The sequence below is a fragment of the Megalops cyprinoides genome, chromosome 5 (assembly GCF_013368585.1).
Source record: "Megalops cyprinoides isolate fMegCyp1 chromosome 5, fMegCyp1.pri, whole genome shotgun sequence".
NCBI classification, from domain to species: domain Eukaryota; kingdom Metazoa; phylum Chordata; class Actinopteri; order Elopiformes; family Megalopidae; genus Megalops; species Megalops cyprinoides.
Genome location: NC_050587.1, coordinates 39,616,690 through 39,639,167, shown reverse-complemented (window position 1 = coordinate 39,639,167; position 22,478 = coordinate 39,616,690). Strand labels below are relative to the sequence as shown.

The following is a 22,478-nucleotide window of genomic DNA, read 5'->3' as shown; positions in this document are numbered from 1 at the left end:
TGAGTGATCACAGAGGCTTCAGGAGACTAAGAGCGGGTCTGTATTTTTTGCACATGGCACAACCCTGAAACGCACCCTGGTATTTTAGCTCCATTCCCTGGTAGCCAGAGTTTTACACAACAGAACCCTCTCGCTTCCTTCTCCACACTCCCTTAACGAGACAATGCAATGCCACAAGCAGCTTGTCAATCATAACAGAGAACAACTAAGCACTGATTTTGGAGAAATAAAGATCGTCCCTTTGAATGTGAGGACGCAGCACAGCGAATGAGCGTTGAGAATATCATTATGGGTAATGTCCTGAACCAGTTACCTTCGTACAAAAATAAAAACTCTGCAGATTCTTTCCTGCATTCATGTACAAGCCACTGTGAGGTGCTGTTCCAGAGGGAGAAAGAGGAAAAGGCTTTGCTCAAAACAAGCAAAACAAAAAAGGGAAAAACCATTCCAGTGAGAAATTTGTACAATTTATAAATACGATAAACATCTCTCAAGACCCTTTCTGGTGGACATTATTCTCTTTAACCCTCAAAGGAAAAAAAGGGGGAGGGACAAAAATAAAGAATATACGAATGAGCAGCAGTCCCATTTCTCATGTTTAAGTGCCAGGCCCTCACATTTCGATGCTATGCAGGTGACAGACGCAAGGTGATGCCACACCTGGTTTTGGGGAGGGGGGGGGGGGGGGTGTTGTGCTTGCTGTTCACTTAAACACTGGGGGGGGGGGCTGGATTAAAGCATATGTGCCTCTGCACTCAGTGCTGATTAAAACCGTGACCTCTCTGTCCCCACGCAGCGGACAGGCAGAGAGAGAGGGGGGAGGATGTACCTGTGACTCCCCCCTCCACCCACCTCCCGAGTCCACCCTGACCACACCTTATCTCAAGGCAAACCGACTGGCCAAACGAGGCCACATTTTGTGTGGGCGTGGCTGAGACAGGTGTGAACTCACCTGGCAACAGAGTCCACTTTCCATCCCCGAAAAGCTTCCCACAAAACTAACCAAAAACCGGGTGCATAGGGCAGAGGAGCACACCTCGGGGGGAGGTGTGTGTGGGGGCAGGGTTAGCGCAGTCAGAGGGGAAAAAGACAAAGATGTCAAGGATCTACTACAACTGATTTAAAAACCAAAAAACATGTACATGAATGATAACAAAATAAAACATTTGTTATGATGGCACCAGATGAAAAAAATAAGATGAAAAACAAAATGAAATCCTGACATGGGCATTTCAGTTAAGAGCTTAAAAAATAAAACATCAAAGAAAATCAAAAACACAAAATAAAACCAAAACCAAAAAAAACACTAGAAAGGACGACCCTGCATGTGGACCTGGACACCTGTGACAGTGATGTGGCGAGGGGGGGCGGGGGGCAGTGCAGCTGATGGAGAACAAGGTGGGGGGGGGGCAGTAGTGGTGAGCACGCATGAGACCCAGACCCGGAGGGCCAGTGAGGTGTGGTGCAGTGCGGTGAGGGGTGGGGGGGGCGTGGGAGGTTCCTGATGGTGCGGCTCCTAATTGGGCTTGTCCTGGAATATGTAGAGGTTGTTGGTGGTTGCCACGGCGATGATGTTGTCCTGCGGGTGCCAGGCCGTGTGCAGAATCTTCTTGTTAAAGTCCAGGCTGTCCACGCTGATCTCGTCCTTCTTGCGCTTGCCGCCGGCGCACACCTTGCGGGGCTTCAGCACGGCCCGCGGCTTGCTGTTCTCCCGCGACGCCTCCAGCGTCACGTCCCGCCGCTGGCCCCGGTCGAACATCCGGAAGAAGTTGTTGTAGGAGCCCGTCATCACCACGCTGGGGACGGATGCCAGAGAAACGTCAGGGAAACGTCAGAGAAACGACACAGGAACATCAGAGGAGCAGAAGGAAAGGACAGAGCACATGAGCACGTGCAAATGCAGCGATCAGCTCCCCAACACACACTTGAGTACAGGGGGAAGAAAGCAGGGGTAAAAGTACCCCCAGGGGTTGCAGGGGATCAAGGCCAATTAGCGCTGATGGTAAAACTCAGGGGTGCTGTAGCTAAAACCCAAAGCTGAAAATAGCATAATTCCAGACTTGTGCGAAGAACTTTTGCTTTAGAATTTTACTTTTACTTTCAGTCATTTGGCAGAAGCTTTTATCTGGACCAACTTAAAAAAAAAGTGCACGCAGGAAAGCGAGGCTAAGAGCCGAAACTATCCTGAATTAAGCGTCACGACGCATCCACAACCTGTCGCATTCTGTTAACTGCCATAGTAGGTGCAAGAGAAGGTTTAAGGGTAAAATGTGTTTGAGGATATAGCATGAATATTAAGAGCTCTGAACCAAGATGCAGTTAAACAGATCAGGGCTTGGTCCATGGTGGAAGATGGTCAGTGATTCAGAAGTTCTGACTACTGTGGGCAGCTTTTGGAATTTAATGTTTTACATATCAGTCTCAGACCCAGAGGACAGCTGCTAATCTGTGACCAGTGCCTTCCCCAGTCTGTTGTGTGAGAATACATTTAAAGACCCTTAGTGGTGGGGTGTTGGAAAAGTTGCTTTTTCATTGGTTAGCGGTGGGGATTCCCTGTGACGCAGGAAAGCTGCCCCGCACAGTCGTGACCGTGTTAGAGGCGCCGTCACGGACCTTGTCAGAGATAAAGCCAGAGAACGGGTTTGCTGTGCGATTACACCTCTCTGGCCTCCTGCCTGACATCACTCTGACACCGTCAGCACGCAACAGCCTCCGTTTAACAGCTCTAACCAGCCTTATGAACACAAAACTACTTAACACAGTCTGAAAAAACCTCTCTCACTTCAGATGATTAAAATGAACAATGATTAATGATCATATTGATGCTGCATATTCCCGCGAACACAGGCTCCGTGTGCACGCTTTAGGGTGTACTGAGCGTGCCCCTGCGAGCGGTCGCAGCGGTAAACACGGTGTGCGTGGGGTCGGCTTCGGACATCAGCGAGGCAGCCAGAGACACGCTGCAGCGCTGTCTGCGCCCTCAGGGCTGGGCCACCTCTCTGCCTCGCGGTGATAAGGGCCGTCCCCGATAAGCACCCCGCCTCAGGCCCCTCCCGCAACGGGAGGAGCGACAGGAGCGCACGTCACACCGCTACAGGACCTGGGCTGCCAACCAGAAGGTTCTGGGTTCCATTCCCAGAGAGGTGACTGTGGTTGAGCCCTGGAGCGTGGCGCTTAGCCTGGATGGCTTCCAGGAAGCAGACAGCAGTATGACATCCGGTGCTGTTACAGTAAGCCATTCACCCTGAATTAAGGGCATCTGTCCATCAAATGTAAAAATAACCATGAAAAACAACACTAAAGGGCGAGAAGGCTTCCGAAATAATGCATAAATTTCACACCTCCCACCATGCCTTGCAGAGGTTCAATTGTTCAATTGTCCTCAAAACTGGTTTGTGTTGTGGTCAAAGTGGAAACACCAGGCCTGTCCCGTTAGCTTAACTGTGTGCGTGCTTGCAGGGTCGACCGCACGGCCGTGTGTGTGTGTGTGTGTGTGTGTTTGCAGGGTCGACCGCATGGCCGTGTGTGTGTGTGTGTTTGTGCTTGCAGGGTCGACCGCATGGCCATGTGTGTGTGTGTGTGTGTGTGTGTGTGTGTGTGTGTGTGTGTGTGTGTGTGTGCTTGCAGGGTCGACCGCATGGCCGTGTGTGTGTGTGTGTGTGTGTGTGTGCTTGCGGAGTCGACCGCATGGCTGTGTGTTCCGTGTGTGTGTGTGTGTGTTTGTAGGATAGACCGCATGGCTGTGTGTTCCGTGTGTGTGTGCTTGCAGGGTCAGCTGTGTGTTCCGTGTGTGTGTGTGTGCTTGCAGCGTCGACCGCATGGCTGTGTGTTCCGTGTGTGTGTGCTTGCAGGGTCAGCTGTGTGTTCCGTGTGTGTGTGTGTGCTTGCAGCGTCGACCGCATGGCTGTGTGTTCCGTGTGTGTGTGCTTGCAGGGTCGACCGCATGGCTGTGTGTTCCGTGTGTGTGTGCTTGCAGGGTCAGCTGTGTGTTCCGTGTGTGTGTTTGTGCTTGCAGCGTCGACCGCATGGCCATGTGTGTGTGTGTGTGTGTGTGTGTGTGTGTGTGCTTGCAGGGTCGACCGCATGGCCATGTGTGTGTGTGTGTGTGTGCGTGTTTGTAGGATAGACCGCATGGCTGTGTGTTCCGTGTGTGTGTGCTTGCAGGGTCAGCTGTGTGTTCCGTGTGTGTGTGCGTGCTTGCAGGGTCGACCGCATGGCTGTGTGTTCCGTGTGTGTGTGTGTGTGCTTGCAGCGTCGACCGCATGGCTGTGTGTTCCGTGTGTGTGTGCTTGCAGGGTCAGCTGTGTGTTCCGTGTGTGTGTGCGTGCTTGCAGGGTCGACCGCATGGCTGTGTGTTCCGTGTGTGTGTGTGTGTGCTTGCAGCGTCGACCGCATGGCTGTGTGTTCCGTGTGTGTGCGTGCTTGCAGGGTCGACCGCATGGCTGTGTGTTCCGTGTGTGTGTGTGTGTGTGTGCGTGTTTGTAGGATAGACCGCATGGCTGTGTGTTCCGTGTGTGTGTGCTTGCAGGGTCGACCGCATGGTTGTGGTCGTGGTCGTGGTCGCTCTCACCTGTCGTTACCGTTCCAGCAGCACTCGAACTTGTCGAAGATGCAGTCATTTTCGTAGAGGGAGCACAGCTTACTCCTGAGGTACTCGTGCACCTGTGTGGGGCAGAAAATCCCAGGTCAGCTCAGTAAACACTCTCATTCTGTCTTTCATACACTGTTCCAGGGTCAGTCGCTGCCACTGACAGTGTGCCAACAACCCTTACGTCTACTTAACCAATCCAGTTCCACTGGAGGCGGCGGTGTAGCACAGCGGTAAGGAGCAGGACTCAACCAAAAGGTTGCCGGTTCGATTCTCAGTTGGAGCACTGCTGTTGTACCTTTGGGCAACATACTTAACCCACAACTGCCTCAGTAAATATCCAGCTGGATAAATGGGTTACGTGAAAAACTGAAACCTGTGTAAGTTGCTCTAGGTAAGAGGGTCTGGTAAATGCAAATAATGTAATAATGCACCGGACTCACAGTAAATATTAGTGGATGTTCACTTTAAAAGAATTTGAACCTCCAGTAAGACATCTTTTAATGACATTACACTGTGAAAGTTTGGAGAACGTTCCAAACAGTGGCCCTAGATACTGCGAGACACTGACCAGCCTTTTTTACTGATAATAATAATAACAATAATACTCATAACAAGCTTAAGACCAAACTGACTTCCCAAGTCACAGGGTTAGTAATTAAACTTTATTCTTCCACTTAATGTTTTCAAATAATCATATTGCCTTTTTTAAATTAGGTAAGTACATCTATAACTATTGCCAAGATTTCTAAAGCCTGTCAGAAAATAACCCTTACGGCTGCTTTACAAATGTACTAAAAACATCACGAGGAAATGAGCCGGTCAGCTGAGTTAAACTCAGTCATGTGATCAACTCATATTTTACAGACCATGTGAAGCCTTGACATTCCCAGACCTCAACAGACCTCAGAACCTAATGCAAAGCCTAACACTTAAAATGATCTCTGTAGATGTGTTAACAGATCTGGTCCTAAACGTTTAATGTCCAAAACACAGAGACCCCTGAAAAACTCCCATTAACACCCACATTAAACAGAAGAAAACACAATTCCACCCCATTTTAGTCTCTTACATCACTTAGAGTAATGACTTGGATGGATGTTAGCACTTAGATATCTTGGTAAGGCACAACCTCAGTCCTATCTTTGGTGTTATTAAAGTGCTCCCTCTGCTGGTAATATAATGAAATTGTACACACAGATTAGAACACTCTTGTTCCCAGTACCAGTATCGATAGCAATAACAGTAACAAAGACAATACTATTATTATTAAGAGTAGTAGTAGTCATAACAACCACAGGAAAAACATCAAGGCATAAGTGTGATTAATAAGCAGAAGCGAAGCCTCTGGACTCGCCTGGTACGTCTCCACAGGTCGCGTCTCCATGTTCAGGTCCCAGATCTTGACGGACAGGTAGTCTCTCGTCATCATGTAGCGGCCGCTGTGGCTGAACTTGACGTCGGAGATGGAGGAGATGATCTCTGAGAAGAAGGAGCGGTTGCTGGAGTCCTCGGGCTCCTCGAACACTGACCGATCAGAGAGAGAATGGGGTCAGCCAACAAAAATGCAACCAATCAGGGCCTGACCCTGATCGAGTAAGGCTAAAAAGCACTGAAGCTGATCTGGGGTCAGCGCCTGTGTGCAGAATTTCCCTGAGGCAGTCGGTTGGCAGTGCTGGGTGCCGAGAGTCCCCCCAGACAGCAGGGGGCAGCAGAGGGCGGTAGGGGGTACTCACGTTTGGAGTGCTTGTCACAGAGTGCTGAAGCTCGCATGTCACAGAGACGGATGGTGCCTTTGCTGCTGCTGTAGACGAAGGTGTTGCACTGGTTTGGGTGGAACTCGGCCGCCGTGATCACCTCCGTCAGCTCCTCCATGTTCGCAGGCTTAATGTCCACAATGTCTGAGGAGAGGTCAGGGGTCAAGGAGGCCTAACAGAAGTGTGAACATGTACGCCTAGTGTATCACACACACCTCTTTACCCCTGTGCAGGGACTGTCTGTAAGATCAGCTGATCTCTCATCATCTCTCTGCTTCCTATACCCCAGCTCCCACCTCTCCATCTCTGTCTCTGTCTCTTGCCCTCCCCCTCCCTCTGCCCCCGCACCCCCACTGCAGGATACTGAAGCTGCGGTCCGTGATCTCCAGGTGCCAGAGGTTGATGCGGAGGTCGTCGGCTGACAGGTAGGTCTCGTAGTCGCTGTTGACGGAGATGGAGTTGATGTGGTAGGTGTGGGCGTTGGCGAACACCCTCCGTGGGCTGGCCTCCACCATCAGGTCCATGGGTCTGAACACCGGCACCTGCAGAGAGGAGGGGCAATGCCATGGAACGCATGCCAAATGCAACCACGGTAACGCATGCCAGCCGAAACCACGGCAACGCATGCCAGCCGCAAGCAAGGCAACAGCAGGAAAAAGAAAAAAAAATATCAGCTACGGCAATCTAGTCTCTAACAGGCATTGAAACAACAAATCCTTAATGCTATAATTTAACTAATTAAACGCTTTGTTAAACTAGCAGCGGACATGTACTCCTAAAGCTTTACCAACAAGAATTAATTAACTGTTGTTACTGTTACTAATTATGTAATAATTACTAACACCAGGCACTAATCACCAGTGCAGTAAGGGAATAGAACAAGGCCGCATTAATATTTATATATCTATGTATTTACATACATGCTAATTATGCAAAAGCATCTTACAAGGCCTTCATGTCAAGATTACATATATATATATACCCAGCTGTTGAAATGGGTAGTATGTAAAAGCTTGCTCTGGATAATAGCATATGATAAATGACAGTAATGTAATGTGAATGTAATGAGTGCACAGTGTCTCTCGTTACCCGTAGTGTTGTGACGGTGGAGGGGTCTCTGTACCGACCATCCTCTTCCTTTAGATTGTAGCCCTCTGGCCTCTTGTCTCGTTCACTGATCTTCCACAACTTTATAGTCTTATCTGCAAATCAGAGAAGAAGGACACGTCCCCCAGATGAGTCCTGACAGTCTCTCGTTTGATGGAAATTCCTCAGGTGTGACAGGCACGAGCACATGCTCTTCAGTCACTGGAAAGCGTTGTGAAAAACAGTGAGAGTGCCTTCATCTTTCTGCAGGCAAACATCTCCTCACTTTCAGGGATAAAATACTGCTTTATGCAGGGAAAAACACCATTCAGCTGCACAATGGCAGATGGTGCTGACGTTCAGAGACACCGGAGATAGTCCATTCCCACTAAAATGGACTCGCAGACACAGGTAACTGATGCGATTTTAAATCAGCCAGGAAAACTTTCTCAAGCCACTGGGGAAAACAGGAGAACACAGCACACATTCACATCAGTCTCACGCTACAAATGTTTAGGAAAATTACCAACAATAAAAACCCCGCAGCGATAATGACGATAATAATATCAACAGTAATTCAAAAAGTAAACAGTGTTTAAGCAGCAACAATGACCAAGAGAAGCATTATCCTCTTATTGGTTCAAATAAGTAGACAGCGGTTAGCCCCGCCCACAAGTCTCCCGTCCCAATCAAAAATAAACAGATGCAAACGCACACCAATGGGAAAACACATAGCTGTGATGGGATCATGTTACACGCTGTACTTAGACTCAGAGCCACAGCTCGTTCACCATCGTCTTGCTTGTATTTCACCATGTTACATCACCAGGACTGCAGCGGAGTCTTGTCCCGAGCCAGTTCAGCTCCCTGCTGCGATTCACAGCCAGCAGTTTCCGCCAGAGATTCAGCACCTGAGTGTCAGGTGGCGGAGCAGTCATTCCCATACACACCGAATTAAATGTGTAGAAATAGTAGAGAAGTAGAGAATGCGAGATCAAGGAGGGAAACACACATTCTAACAGTGTTTCATTCACGCACTGGTGAATCCAAGATCACTGATGGAAACAATATTTCATTTTGTCCTAACTGCAGAACAGGGACTGTGTCGGGACGTGTGTGAGACTGTGAAAGAGAAGGGAGAGATGATTGGACAGCAGAAACTGCACAGTCCTGACCGCTTGCGGACAGCAGGAACTGCGCAGTCCTGACCGCTTGCGGACAGCAGGAACTGCGCAGTCCTGACCGCTTGCGGACAGCAGGAACTGCGCAGTCCTGACCGCTTGCGGACAGCAGAAACTGCGCAGTCCTGACCGCTTGCGGACAGCAGGAACAATGAGGAGCTTACCGTTCGTGGACAACAGGAACTGCGCTGCGTTCTTCTGGGGCAGCCATCGGATCTTGTTGATCTTCTCCTCGATCTCCAGGCTCTTCAGGTAGTCGAACTCGGGTTCGTGGCTCTGGAAGGTGCTGTAAACATTGTACTCGCCTCGGCACTGTGGTTGGCTCTTGTTCTGCGGAGGCATGATGGGGTTTCAGTTCTGCCGTGCAGTTTGTGGTGTGTTCTACAGCACACAGGTACTCTCTCAACCCCGGGAAGGACGCAGTGCTACTCACAACGCTGTTCAGCCAAACCACCCCCTGCCAAATGACTCAGCCGACACCCTCTACAGAGCATCGAATCTGAAAACACCACTTAAAGAATGACCTACACGTCCAAATAAACACTTTCCCAGGGTGTAGTTACTGTCCAGCCAGGTCACTAATGGTGTTGTATGGGTCACTGTACAGACAGAGACCCCGTTCCTGTCACAGAATTCTACCTTTACTGGTCACAGATTTCATGGTCCAAATAACAGCTAATCCTCCACTGTCTGTAATCGGTTTTTGCCTGTTTGAACAGAAACCAGCAGATTTTAGGTGTGACGGCCACTCACCTAGCAGAGTTACCCAGCCCTTGGTTTATGTCTGTGACCCTGCTGTGCTCTCTGCTGATCAGGTATGATTGAGCTGCTTACTAAACATGGGTCTGTAATTCACATCTCTGAGGAGATGTCTGCCTTATGTCCTTTATGAAAGTAAGGCACTGTGTGAAGTGTTATTGTGCTGATAATTGAAACGCTTTACACTGAACACTGAGACCCTAGCTTTTATGATTACAATCCATTTCTTTCTCCAAGACTTAAAACGGGAACTCAGGGAATACAGGCTGGAAGTAAATTAGCTCAATGAGACCTGATGAACTGAGGGCTCAGCTCGAACGGCATGCACCACACACACTCCGTGCCCAGGGCACAGGAAGCAGCTCTGACAGGAAGTCTCCCGCAGGCCACGCCCTCTCACCTCTGGCGCCTGCTGGAAGATGACGACGCGGCCGCCCTTGTCTCCTGTGGCTAGCAGCTCCCCCGAGTGGCTGAACTCCACAGTGGAGATGATGTCAGCTGTGACACACACACACACGTGCGTATTAGGTGTTGCTGGGTTGTTGTACACACCTGTGGAGCATTGAAGTGTTTCCCTGTCCAGGCTCACAGCCTCTGGAGAAAACCTGCCACCTCTGTGTTTTCTTGGTTCAGCTGTGCCCTGTCCAGGATTCAAACCCGCAGGCCATGTGCACACAAGGCCACCTCCCTCACCATGGCAACACACCCCTGCCTGTGTGTGAACTTCCATGACCTTCCACCAAACACAATGAGATTCTGAATACAGCCCTGTACGCGCATGCGCGCACGCGCACACACACACACACGTATGCACACAGTAATATTCTGAATACAGCCCTGTATGCGCGCGCGCGCGCACACACACACACACACAGTAATATTCTGAATACAGCCCTGTACGCACACACATGCACGCGCACACACACACACACACACGCGCACACACAGTAATATTCTGAATACAGCCCTGTATGCGCGCGCGCACACACACACACACACACACAGTAATATTCTGAATACAGCCCTGTACGCACACACATGCACGCGCACACACACACACACACACACACGTGCACACACAGTAATATTCTGAATACAGCCCTGTACGCACACACATGCACGCGCGCGCGCACACACACACACACACACACACACACACACACACACACACACACACACACACACACACACACACACACACACACACACACAGTAATATTCTGAATACAGCCCTGTACGCACACACATGCACGCGCACACACACACACACGCGCACACACAGTAATATTCTGAATACAGCCCTGTACGCACACACATGCACGCGCACACACACACGCGCACACACAGTAATATTCTGAATACAGCCCTGTACGCACATACATGCACCCGCACACACACACACACACAGTGAGACTCTGAATACAGTGCCGCACACATGCATACAGACAGACTCTTGAATACCTTATTCTCTGTGTGCCACTTTGCACACATACCCTGCACCAGCCTACAGACTTGAAAAAGGGCAGCTGTAGACTTCACGTATAGGCTTAGGGAGGGGGAGGGGCCGATTTAACCCTTTGCTGCACTGTGGAGTATGGGGACAATGACAGAGGCAGGGGGTCTTTGTGTGGATGCGACCTCCCTGGGGGCCAAAGAGAGGAGGAGGGGTCAGTGAAGGAATGATGGGACACAAACAACCCCCCCAAATACCCTGCGACACGACCTCATATTTGGCTCCTTCGGTGCGGGACGTTAGGGCTGGTAGCAGGATGCTCTGCTGCTGATCGGGTTGCTATGCTACCTATGGATGTTCTGCTTTATATCACACCTCCTTAAGAACGTTCACAAAGAACCACCCAATCAGAACACTTACTGCTCCAGCAATGGCAGAAATACAACCTTTAACATGGAGCATACAGAGCTGTTTATCTGGTAAATACACACAATACCTGATGCAGTTTATCTATGCATGAGTGGAAACAGCACACAAAAGACACAGACTCAGAAGATCACACACTTAAGAGATTTGGCAACAGCAGCAGAGCATGAACATGGAGCCATATACAGAAAATCTTGTCTGAATATCTGCAGACACATTTATGACAGAGGAGGACGCTAACACTTTGCCTGTGCTTTAAAAAGAAAAAAAAACACCTCCTACGGAGTGACAACCAACCGTGTCTGCATGTCAGACAGACACTGGATTGATGCTGTGCAGATTCACTGATCCCTACGAGAAGTGGAGTGCCTCATGTAGTGCACCCTGTGAACAGGATGAGAAATCCAGATGATTTAAAGATCATTGAACATCTGTACCCTGCATGTGTGTCCACCCATGGCCCAGTACCATCCGTCTCAGACAGACGGCAAGCCCTCATTCTTCACAGGGCCGGCACACGCCTGGCGGCCACACAGACACGCACGCACACACACACTCTCTCTCTCTCACTCTCTCTCTCACACACACACACACACACACACACACACACACACACAAAGAGCCCTCCTTGCTTTTCGTGACCTCTGCGGGTGTTTTGTCGACAAAACCCTCTGAAGCGTGTAGTATGCTGAGCCACCAGCTCAGGCTTCTGTCTGCCTTCACAACAATTAGCACCCGGGTGGAGAGCGGAGCTAGCATCATTAGCATGCTACCAAGCGCGCAATGTGTCCAGAACTTCACAGCTCATCATATACGATATGCCTAAACACCACACACTGGCCACATCGGGGAGAACTTTAATGGCCATTTGTCCCCGTCAAGGCTTCAAACCAGGGAAAGTCCTGCTGATAAAGGCACAATTTGTGGCTGCAGTTAGCAAAAACACACACCCCAGCACCTTCCCTGCCCTGGGGGGGGGGGTCAGAGAAACTAAGCCAGCGAAAAACAGAGGCGCGAGCAAAGTCCATCAGCAGTCCTCCGAGCTTCACGGCCCAGCAACCCTAGTGTGACCGCGGGCAACAGCGGTCCCCTCTGGAGACTGCACTCCAAACTTGCTGGGGGGGGGGTGTGGGAGCCACATGCAGTTTACTCCTCTGAAGTGGGACCACAGAAGCAGCGAGTTTCCCTGTGCAGGAGGACAGGGTGCTGAGGAACGGCACCTCTGGAGGGCGAAACCTCTGGATCTGCGATCGGAGGACAGTGGGTGCAGGGCACTGCTTTTGGGTCTCTGATTGGAGGACAGTGGGTGTGGGGCACTGCTTTTGGGTCTCTGATTGGAGGACATTGTGTGCGGGGCACTGCTTTTGGGTCTCTGATTGGAGGACAGTGTGTGTGGGGTGATGCTGTTGGATCTGCGACCGGAGGACAGTTTGTGTAGGGCGACACCTTTGAATCTGCGATTAGAATGCAAAGACGGCTCCCTCATGGGAAGCCCATACTCCAGGCGCTCTGCAAGCCTTGTGCTTCCGGGTCTTGCGCCACACCCTCTCATTGGCTCAATCGACGGTCAGAGAACAGACCGTGACCCACTGCACCCTGCCCGCAGGGAGGGGGGGGGGCTCTCACCTTCCGCCACGTCGTCATCGATGGCCCCCTTCACCTGCGAGAAGCACCACTGCACGTCGTTGCTCCCGCCTCCGGCTCCTGCAAACACGGAAACACAGCGTGTCAATTCCCAGCTTTCAGCTCCCGCTGTCCCCCCCCCGCCCCCCCGTCAAAACGCAGCGGACCTTTCCCTGCGCTACATCACCCCATGCTAGCGTAGCATCACAGCTTTTATATCATCCATTTACACGGCTGGATACTTACTGAGGCAATATCTGCAAAGTACTCTGTCTGAGGCTGCAGTTGCAGAGGTTCAGAGTCCTGCTTAGCTGTTCACTCACTTAACATCCCTTACACAGTGCAGAGGTGGGAGTGAACATTTCATTATTTCACATATTTGGATATCTGCCCATGAGATCACTAAACAGTAGACTTGGATGAGTACACATGACCAAACGCTTGGTAACAAAAATTCCATTTTATGCTATTTATTATGATCAATATTCATGAAGGAGAGTCTGAGACACCTGCATAAAATCAGATAATTTTGCAATATTCATTTTCCTGCCCGTAAATGCGAGAAAGCTGATCGCTGCCGTGACTCATTATTTACACAGAGGGGAGAGGAGCTTCACACTGTGCTTGGAGAAGAAATAAAAAGTGTGGATTGACTGGCAAATCTTGGGCACCATTAAACATCTGAATATCAAATGCATCTCAGCACATGTCTGTAACTGGGAGCTTTCCGTCAGTGGACAAGTACTATCCACTCCTGTTTGGGGCGGCAGTGTAGCACAGTGGTAAGGAGCAGGGCTCCTAACCAAAGGTTGCTGGTTCGATTCCTCACTGGGGCACGGCTGCTGTACCTTTGGGCAAGGCACCTAACCCAGAGTTACCTTAGTAAATATCCAGCTGTATAAATGGATGAAGGTGAAACTGTAACCTGTGTAAGCCGCTCTGGATAAAACAATCTGCTAAATGCCATAATGTAATGTAATAATGAAATGTCTGTGAAGTGCAGTGGATCAGGGTGCGTATCTGGTGAATCGGTGTTACGCACTCCCACAGCTTCGCTGGCTCTGCGGGTGCCGACGCTCTGTATCCGACACCCCCTGTGTGCCCGACGCCCCCGCGTGTGCCAGGCCCGGAGGCCGGCCGGTCCCGCAGAGACAGGCGCACGCCGTCGGGACAGAAACAAACGGAAACCCGAGACCCGCCGCACCTGCTGCGCTCTCTGTCTGCGGGCGGAGCTGGACAGCGGCCAGGCCGACAGCTGAAACGAGGGGCCGCGGGTGAGAGCGCGAACGTGCACGCCGCCACCCGAGCGGTCCCGCCCGCAAACCGCAACCGAACTCGCTCTCCTGGGTCCGGTTTAGGTGTGTCACGGGCACTGCGTGGAGGCAGAGGTCACGAGAAAGAGTCCATGGCGGTGCCTCTGATGGCTTTCAGCCATATCCTACAGTTTGATCATCTAACCGAGGTTCATTCCTTTAAACTGTACAGAAACTGAATGAATATGCCTGCGCTTACAGAACATGCATGCTGTTGAGGAAGATGCTGGCAGAGAAAGGGTCTGATTACAGCTCCCTGCTGAAGAGGATCTGCTCAGAGAGCTCTATGCAGGAGAGAGAAACAAGGAGAGAAGTCCAATATGCCTGTTTCACCTGTTTTCAGCACTGTCCTCATTCAGAAACGCTCCCAGCACACTTTTTCAACATTCTCCAACTATAGCAGATGTCTTATTGGACAATAAACCAGGCTTGCTGATGGAGGAACTATGCTGAAATTCTGCTGATTAAAACACAGACTTCAGGTGGAGTGGAAAATATTAAAACATAGTGCCAGGTCTAACAATAATCTGGTCCTTAAGTCCTTGGCAGTTTAAATACACATTCCCTCCTCACAGATAAAATACCTACAGCAATTATGCAGTACAAATGTTAAAGTGTATGTCTTTTCCACATGTAAAGACCCAGAAAGTGAAATAAAGCCCAATGCTCCACACTGAACTGAGAAATGAAAATAAGGCATCAAAAACAGAAGCTACCGAGTGCAGGACTGGATACAAAGGAGGAAGTCCCCCTACCAGACAACAAAATTATTTAAAGAGGAAATTAGGTTTCTTCAAATAGGCCTAGATATATATTGTCTATCGCTAGTTAAGTATATGTGTGAACTAATGAATTAAAACATAGGTACCCTGTAAAGAACACGGTGGTGGAACATTTAGACTGTGAAGAAGATCGGTGTAAAAAAGTCAACAGTCACGTCTACTCCCCTTAACCACAATACAGCTGCATGCCTTTCCAAAGTGTCACAGGCTCTACGGGGCGTGAGTGTAAAATTAAACAGGTGTCTGTATCTACCAGCTACAGCATACTGTAGAGAGAGAACATTTTATTTCATGGGTTAGAATTTCACAGGGGAGATCTAACGGGTGAATCACAGCAAACTGACTGAAACATTCTGTCTTTCGAGGACTAATCTCTAAGGTGGAGGCAGGTGGATATTTAAAAAATAAAAGTCATTTTGACTTAGCCAAGTTGCAACTTCAATCGCTGTCTCGCTACCTTGCATCCCTGTCGTGACATGTGAGGCAGCAATCAAAGTACCCCCCTCCACACCTAGCCGTAATGTCACATCCCGATCTTTCCTGTCACGGAGAGATGCACAGAATCGGAGGAAGAAAAAAAAAATCGCCATCGCTCATATGCGTGACGAGGTGATTCTCTCTCGCACGGTAACGGTAGCGTTCCTCCATCTTTCCAATCACGCCTCCCTTCACCTGTCCCTTCCTTGCGCCACCATCTAACTTACAGGCTAGCTAGTCATCCATCACCGCCAGGGTTAAATTTGAGACAAGTCTGCTAGCTGGCTAATTGGCTGACTAGCCATCTACACGTCCTGCTGGTGCTTTCAAATGGAAGAAAACGCACTGCCCAGCGAGCGAGCCGTCTAACCTGTTACCTCTCGCTATTTAGCTACTTAGTCATACCCGAAATGCTAACTAGCTTCCAGTTTAGGGTTTGAGCTTTACTAGCTCTCCCTTCGTCAATGCATGCCAAACCCAGCAAACGTTTATGGAGCAAGTGACAACTTTGGTTAGCATGGCTATCATGCCATTGCAAAGGATCGCCATTAGCTAGCTAGCTAACTAGCCAATTATTTGTTGTATGTCACGTGTATACATTACTGACACCGTATAGCTAATCAAATACCCGATTGTATGGCACTAAGGCCATCTTAAACCGCTTCCAGCTTCTTTTTTTCGTATATCCCCCCTGAACTGACATAGACGGAGCCCTGGGACACGACTTCACGGGAGGGAGCGGGGGAGGAAGAGTGGGAAGAGAGCAACCGGGAGGAAACGAGGAGGCGACCTGATCCTACAGGATGAATCGGCTCGCCAACTTCGCTTTGCATGGTTTTGATGCTGACAAATTTCTTCCCCCGTAAATATGAAGAAACGGATCTGAGCTACATGCACCGTAAACTGACCCATCACCGATCGCCAGCTACCCCTCCACTCTCCAGCAAGCTGCTCTCGCCTGTTAAATGTTACCTGCCATGGTGAAAGAGAGTTTCTGTCGCGGCCTCCGGGCCTGGGGGTCTCGCCAATAGTTTTGCCGGGCTCTGGGTTAGCACAAGCAGACTCTCGGCTGTAGGATGAAGCGTGGATCGCGAAGCCAAAGCGTTTCGGGGATGATTTCCTGATCGCCTCTCTCACTCTCTCTCCCCCTCCTCTCCTGCTCTCTCACTCCACGCTCCCTCCTCTCTATTCCTCCCCTCTCTGTCCACTTTCAAAATGGCGCAACCTTCACCCGCACTGACGTCATTTGGGTCCGACGTAACCCCGCGGGGAGGGAAGCAGGAAGGCAGAAATAAGGGGGGTTGTGCTTTGGGGGCGTCATGATGCGCAGAATTCTGCGCAGATTCTGTGACTTTATAGCAGTGCGATGGCGATAATGCTCACGGCGCCCGACGCCTTTGCTCCGGCGTATCCACTTTAATAGCAATTAGTGCGTGTGCGCAGGATTCTGCGCACCGTGACGCTCCGCAACGCGACTGCAGCCTCGCGCAAGCATGCACACGAATATCGACGCAATTTGATGACGCACTAGCTGCTCAATTTACTCAGTTTGGATCCGTCTGCGCAGTCGGTTATTTTCACATTTACATTTACATTTATTCATTTGGCAGACGCTTTTATCCAAAGCGACTTACATAGATTACAGCTCTTTACAATATTTACAGCTCTTTACAATTTTCAGATATTTCGGACGATTTCGCGACGTTTTATAAATATAAATGGGATACTAGCTAACCTTACGAGTGCACAAGATCAGTTAAACATTCACGGAGTGTCATCCAGAGAAATTAAAAACGGTATCGTTCATTTTCTCCCTTATTTGCGTCTTTCACTTTCATTCCATGAACTATATGCTTCGTGTTTATGTGCCGACAGAAAACCGGTTACTTAGACTGCAATGTTCACGAGCATCATCACGCAGAACAGACATCGCGCAGGTCAACCGATCGGTATCGTGCAACGATGGGCTAATAGAGAACACAGACGATTACGTTACAAGGTGAAAGCGAACGCAAGTGAAAACGTTAATGCATTCATATGCTGTAAAGATCAGCGATTCTCTGTTGATACCCGGCAACGAGCAGGCAGTTTTCAGTAGTACAGCCTGTCAGTCGTCATTAGGGAGGCACGCAATTATGCCATCATTTACTAAAGTCTTATTCTGCTTTGTAATGTAGGCTATCTTCAAAGCCGAGTGTCTGTTTGGCTTTATCCCAAAGCTCTGAGATCGTGTGTCTAGATGAGCGATTTGACATGGCGTTAATATAAAGTAACTAATAAAAGTTTAGGATTATACCATACACCTTCACTGTCAGTTTAAGTGCTTAAGTAACATGAACAACAATGTCATTTGCTGCGTTTGGTGATCGTTTAGAGTTGCGATTTCAGATTGGAATCGGTGATTTCCACGCCAGTCTGAGATCGTTTCTGCCTGAGATCCGGGTGAAGCTCTGGAACGGAGCTCGTGTGAAACCAGAAGTCTGTCTGCAAATAAAATCCTTTCAGGAAACCACCAGAGGGCCCACATACACAGGCTCTAATACAGTTACACAATACAAAAATATAATCACATTTCCATGGTAAAATCAGCTCGTTTATAATCTTACATCATGTAGCTACTACACCCACGGATGGCGGAGTATTGCAGGGGTTTTTGAAATGACCGCTCTTGGATGAATGGAAATAGAACTCTCCTACTGCATAGCAATTTGATCGATTCCAGGTTTTTTATTAGAAGCAGGTCAGCGCACATCCCACAGGCATATTCTCACGACACTAACCTATATCAGTTAAAAGCAGGAACAGCTGTGCTGTGAACTGGGAGTACTGTTCTTATCCCTGTCTCCTGAGCAAAGCGCTGGAGGTTTGAATGCCAGGTACTGGTACACCTGTAAGCACTAACCATGAATTTATTGTGTACTCATGACATAATAGAATATTATGGGTTTTGAAATCCCCTAAAGAGATCCGCCAAGCACACAATATGTCATAAAGCAGCACCGTGCTTGCAGAATTGACTACAGCATAGAAGCACAAACAGAACTATGGCAGCCTTAACATGTTCTTGTTTTTCCAAGCATACAGCATGTGTTTTTGTTCCAAGAAATGCCTGTTATTATCTCCCTATGTGGGCTAATAAATGCATTGAAATCTCAAGCAAAGCAACCGTTTGGCCTTCCTAAGCTGAGAATGCCGGGACATGCAAGGTATTCACAGCATATGCTAACAAGTGCAGCGACCTTGAGTTACGCTTAGTGAGGCTACGACACACTGCACTGGGAAATTTATCTGACTCGATGTTCACAGACGTTGCGATTTCTTGGAACAGCTTGCCGTGCACTGCAGCTGTTCGTGGGAACAATTTACATTTTGCGGGATCGATTGCCCTCCAGTGGTAAAGACGAGTATAGCGCCCATGCGTCTTTTCATATATTCTCATTCATGTTTGGAAGAGTAAATTTATTCCCACCACAGAGAAGAGGATGTTAGAGACCTCAGGACTGCTCATGTGTGGCCATGAGGCAACTTTATTCATGTATGTATGTTTCTGCAGACACCCTCAAAAGGCATATAAAATGTACACATTCTGTAAGCCAACACAGAAGAGGTTGAGTTCGCTGGGGGCAATAGAGGTCCGGTACCTTGCCCAAAGATACATTAGTATTGCCTTACCTGGGATATGAACCCATGACCCACAGGTGTAGGGGTCAGTGTTCCAGCCAGCACACCGTGTCATCGCACTTCTCGTACTTTTGACTTTACAGTGTCCTCCCTTCACCTCTAAGAGACGGATGTGCTTAATGCGCCATATCTCTCGGCTCTTTTTGATCGCCTTCCTCTCCTTTTATCTGCTATTCTTTCAGATATCCATTTCTCTAAGATCATTTTCCAGAGTGCTTGGCGGTGGATGAGCCGCTCGGGCAGTAGCTTGTGCAAAACACACCGTGTTTCATGCAATCCATTTACAGCGACTTCTTACCACCGGGGTGATCAATGGGAAAAATGACAGACTGCAGGAGGTGATTGGGGATCAATAATCCATGCTGAAATTAAAGTGAAGCAGTGTGCTCTCGGAGGATGTTAATAAATGCATTAGTGAGACAGGTTAAGCAAAAACCATGCTCTTCATCAAACCAATTCAAGCCAATAATTGGTTTTATCTGATCAAGAGAAGTGATCAACAAATCCCATGTACTGCTGCAATCCCTGCCACAAACCTGGACCAATTATCACAGCATTGATTTGACAGTCATTGATTACACTGGACTTTTATGTCTGTGAGATGTTGCAACATAAGGAATTTACTGATTTCCAAGTATTGTATATTGATACAGGAAGGAGTGAACTTTCTGAGCCAAGTATTATTTGTTTTAGTCATTATATTCCAAACTCATAAAAAATAAGTGAATAAAAAATCTTCAGTAATATTTCATGGTCGCAGGAATTTGACATCTTGTTTTTGCTAGATTAATGTTGTTTTTCCACAGTAATTGTTTCCAGTATACAGGGTAAATTTGTGTCAGAAATGAATCATATTTTGTCAGTTATTAATGAAGGATAACAATGTTTCACAGAGCTTGCAGGTCAGTTCATCTTCATTAATTTGTGTAATGTTGCAGTGAGAGGAAGCAGCAGGCCTTGAGAATACTGTCCTAGGAAATTAGGCATTATTAAATTTGACCAACATAGTATAGGCCACTATGCTGCATGACTAACACTTGGTGTAAAGGTGGAAACTTGAATTTTTGTTCGTTTTGACTGAACACATGAAGATTTAACAGGGAAATATCAGCATGAATGGATCTCTGCATACTGTAAAGCCCACAGGTCGTTCAGTCCCTTGGATAAAGAAAGAATAATAAGAAGAACCAATAAAATACCTGTTTGCTGTGAAGAGTGGTGGGAGAGGGGGTGGAACATTGCTGCAATGCCCTTATGTCACTCTTTCATTTTATTTGGCACAGAGTTACCTCTGACAAGCACTGCTTCTCATTGGCAAGGATATGCAAAATCAATTTATGGATAAATCACAATGAACAACTGCTCACTATTTATAAAAATGCTAGAACAGAGCAGTCCAGACAAGCTGGAGAACCGGGCTGATGTGCTGTGAAAATGGTGTCCATTCAGTAGAATCAAAACAAAAATGAATGAAGGAATAAATAAATAAATTATTAAGCACATTCAAAATTGCAAGGTGGTTCAAATCAGCATTTTTGAACCGAACCACAAGATGGCGCTAAAGCTTCGTATTTCTCATCCTGCTATCGCCAGAGCGAGAGCTGCAGGACCGCACTGGCACAAGAAAACGCGTTTCCGCAGCTCCGAGGTCCTTTTGCAAACGGCGCAGCGGGGCTGAAGGCAGCCACCGTCTGTATGTCTTCGGCTTTTAAATCCATCACGTCCCTGCCTGATTAAAATACTCCTTGTATTGTGTGGTCCTCACGCCTTGCTGCAATCTCCTCAGGGCTGACGGAGGGCCAGATGGGAAAGGCAGAGTAAAACAGACTGGTTTGAGGTCAGTGCAGGCAGACAGAAAGAAAGCAGCAATGCAGAGAGAAGGATGACACGACTGACAGGCTGTGCCACACCGCCACCCTGAGAAACAGCCAAAGCCTGGGAAAGCCAGCCGGAGGTTTGCGGTGGCTGGCTGGTGGAGGCTCAGGTTTTGAGCACAGACTCACACCAGCCTCCCCTGTCTGCAGCACTAAATCAGGGACCTGCAGGATTCCCGGGGGAGAGAGAGGCCTGCACATCTCTCAGTCCCTAAGTCCCTTGTGCCCTCCTTCATTCACTGCTTCCTTCATCCATTTGTTTAATCATGTGTCCATTCATTTGTTCCTTCCCTTATGCATTCATTTGCATTCAGAGGTCATTTTTCATCACAAGGTAGTGGGAGGTAAGTCACATGACCTCACGGTTCCTTAGCAGACACTCTTATTCAGAATGTTGCTTCCTACATCTACACCACACTGCTGCCATGCTCCTTACCGCTACACCACACTGCTGCTCCTTACCACTACACCACACTGCTGCTCCTTACCACTACACCACACTGCTGCCATGCTCCTTACCGCTACACCACACTGCTGCCCTGCTCCTTATCGCTACACCACACTGCTGCTCCTTACTGCTACACCACACTGCTGCTCCTTACCACTACACCACACTGCTGCCCTGCTCCTTGCCGCTACACCACAGTGCTTCTCCTTACCGCTACACCACACTGCTGCTCCTTACCGCTACACCACACTGCTGCTCCTTACCGCTACACCACACTGCTGCCCCGCTCCTTACCGCTACACCACACTGCTGCTCCGTACCACTACACCACACTGCTGCTCCTTACCGCTACACCACACTGCTGCTCCTTACCGCTACACCACACTGCTGCCATGCTCCTTACCGCTACACCACACTGCTGTCCTGTTCCTGACCACTACACCACATTGCTGCTCCTTACCTCTACACCACACTGCTGCCCTCCTCCTTACCACTACACCACACTGCTGCTCCTTACTGCTACACCACACTGCTGCTCGGTACCGCTACAATAGGCTGCTGCTCCTTACTGCTACACCACACTGCTGCTCGGTACCGCTACAATACGCTGCTGCTCCTTACTGCTACACCACACTGCTGCACTATAGTTTTTTTTGAGTGTAAGACTCCCCTGTCACCTCTTACTGTGATCTGAAGACAATCCATGATATCATGGAATGTTATAGCTCTTGATTCTATTGCATAGAACAGACTCTAATGCAATTACAAAACAGCTGCCGGAGCTGTTTCATGTTACGGAGCCGTAAGCTTTTGCATGGTAGCCTACAGTCCATAATGCAATTACACCATACAGTCTCTGGTGCTGTTTCATGTTATAGTTCTGTAAGCTTTTGCATGGTATAGTCCATAACATAATTACATCACACAGTTGCTGGTGCTTCGTCGTATTATAGTCTCGTAAGCACATTATGCATCTTATAGCTTCTGATGCCTTTCCATATACGTACATACTATGCAAAATGGACCCGTG

General features: G+C 48.7%; 1 protein-coding gene across 1 annotated transcript; it reads right to left on the bottom strand.

Moving 5' to 3' along the window:
- Positions 1-1,373: 1,373 nt before the first annotated feature.
- On the bottom strand, positions 1,374-16,650 carry LOC118777621 (serine/threonine-protein phosphatase 2A 55 kDa regulatory subunit B alpha isoform-like). The gene is made up of 10 exons (XM_036528720.1): positions 16,418-16,650; positions 12,877-12,954; positions 9,772-9,869; positions 8,777-8,942; positions 7,435-7,547; positions 6,710-6,887; positions 6,325-6,489; positions 5,946-6,115; positions 4,571-4,662; positions 1,374-1,796 (listed from the first exon to the last, which is right to left on the bottom strand). The coding sequence occupies exons 1-10, from the start codon at positions 16,422-16,424 to the stop codon at positions 1,517-1,519; spliced, it is 1,347 nt and encodes a 448-aa protein (XP_036384613.1). The 5' UTR covers positions 16,425-16,650; the 3' UTR covers positions 1,374-1,516.
- Between the last annotated feature and the right edge of the window lie 5,828 nt (positions 16,651-22,478).

What these genes read in the sequence shown, in the direction of transcription:
- LOC118777621 (XM_036528720.1), bottom strand. An exon ending in TCTTCCAGCAGGCGCCAGAG is followed by an intron (nt 8,943 to 9,771) that starts GTGAGAGGGCGT and finishes ATGCCTCCGCAG; the next exon opens with AACAAGAGCCAACCACAGTG. An exon ending in GTTCCTGTTGTCCACGAACG is followed by an intron (nt 7,548 to 8,776) that starts GTAAGCTCCTCA and finishes TCTGATTTGCAG; the next exon opens with ATAAGACTATAAAGTTGTGG.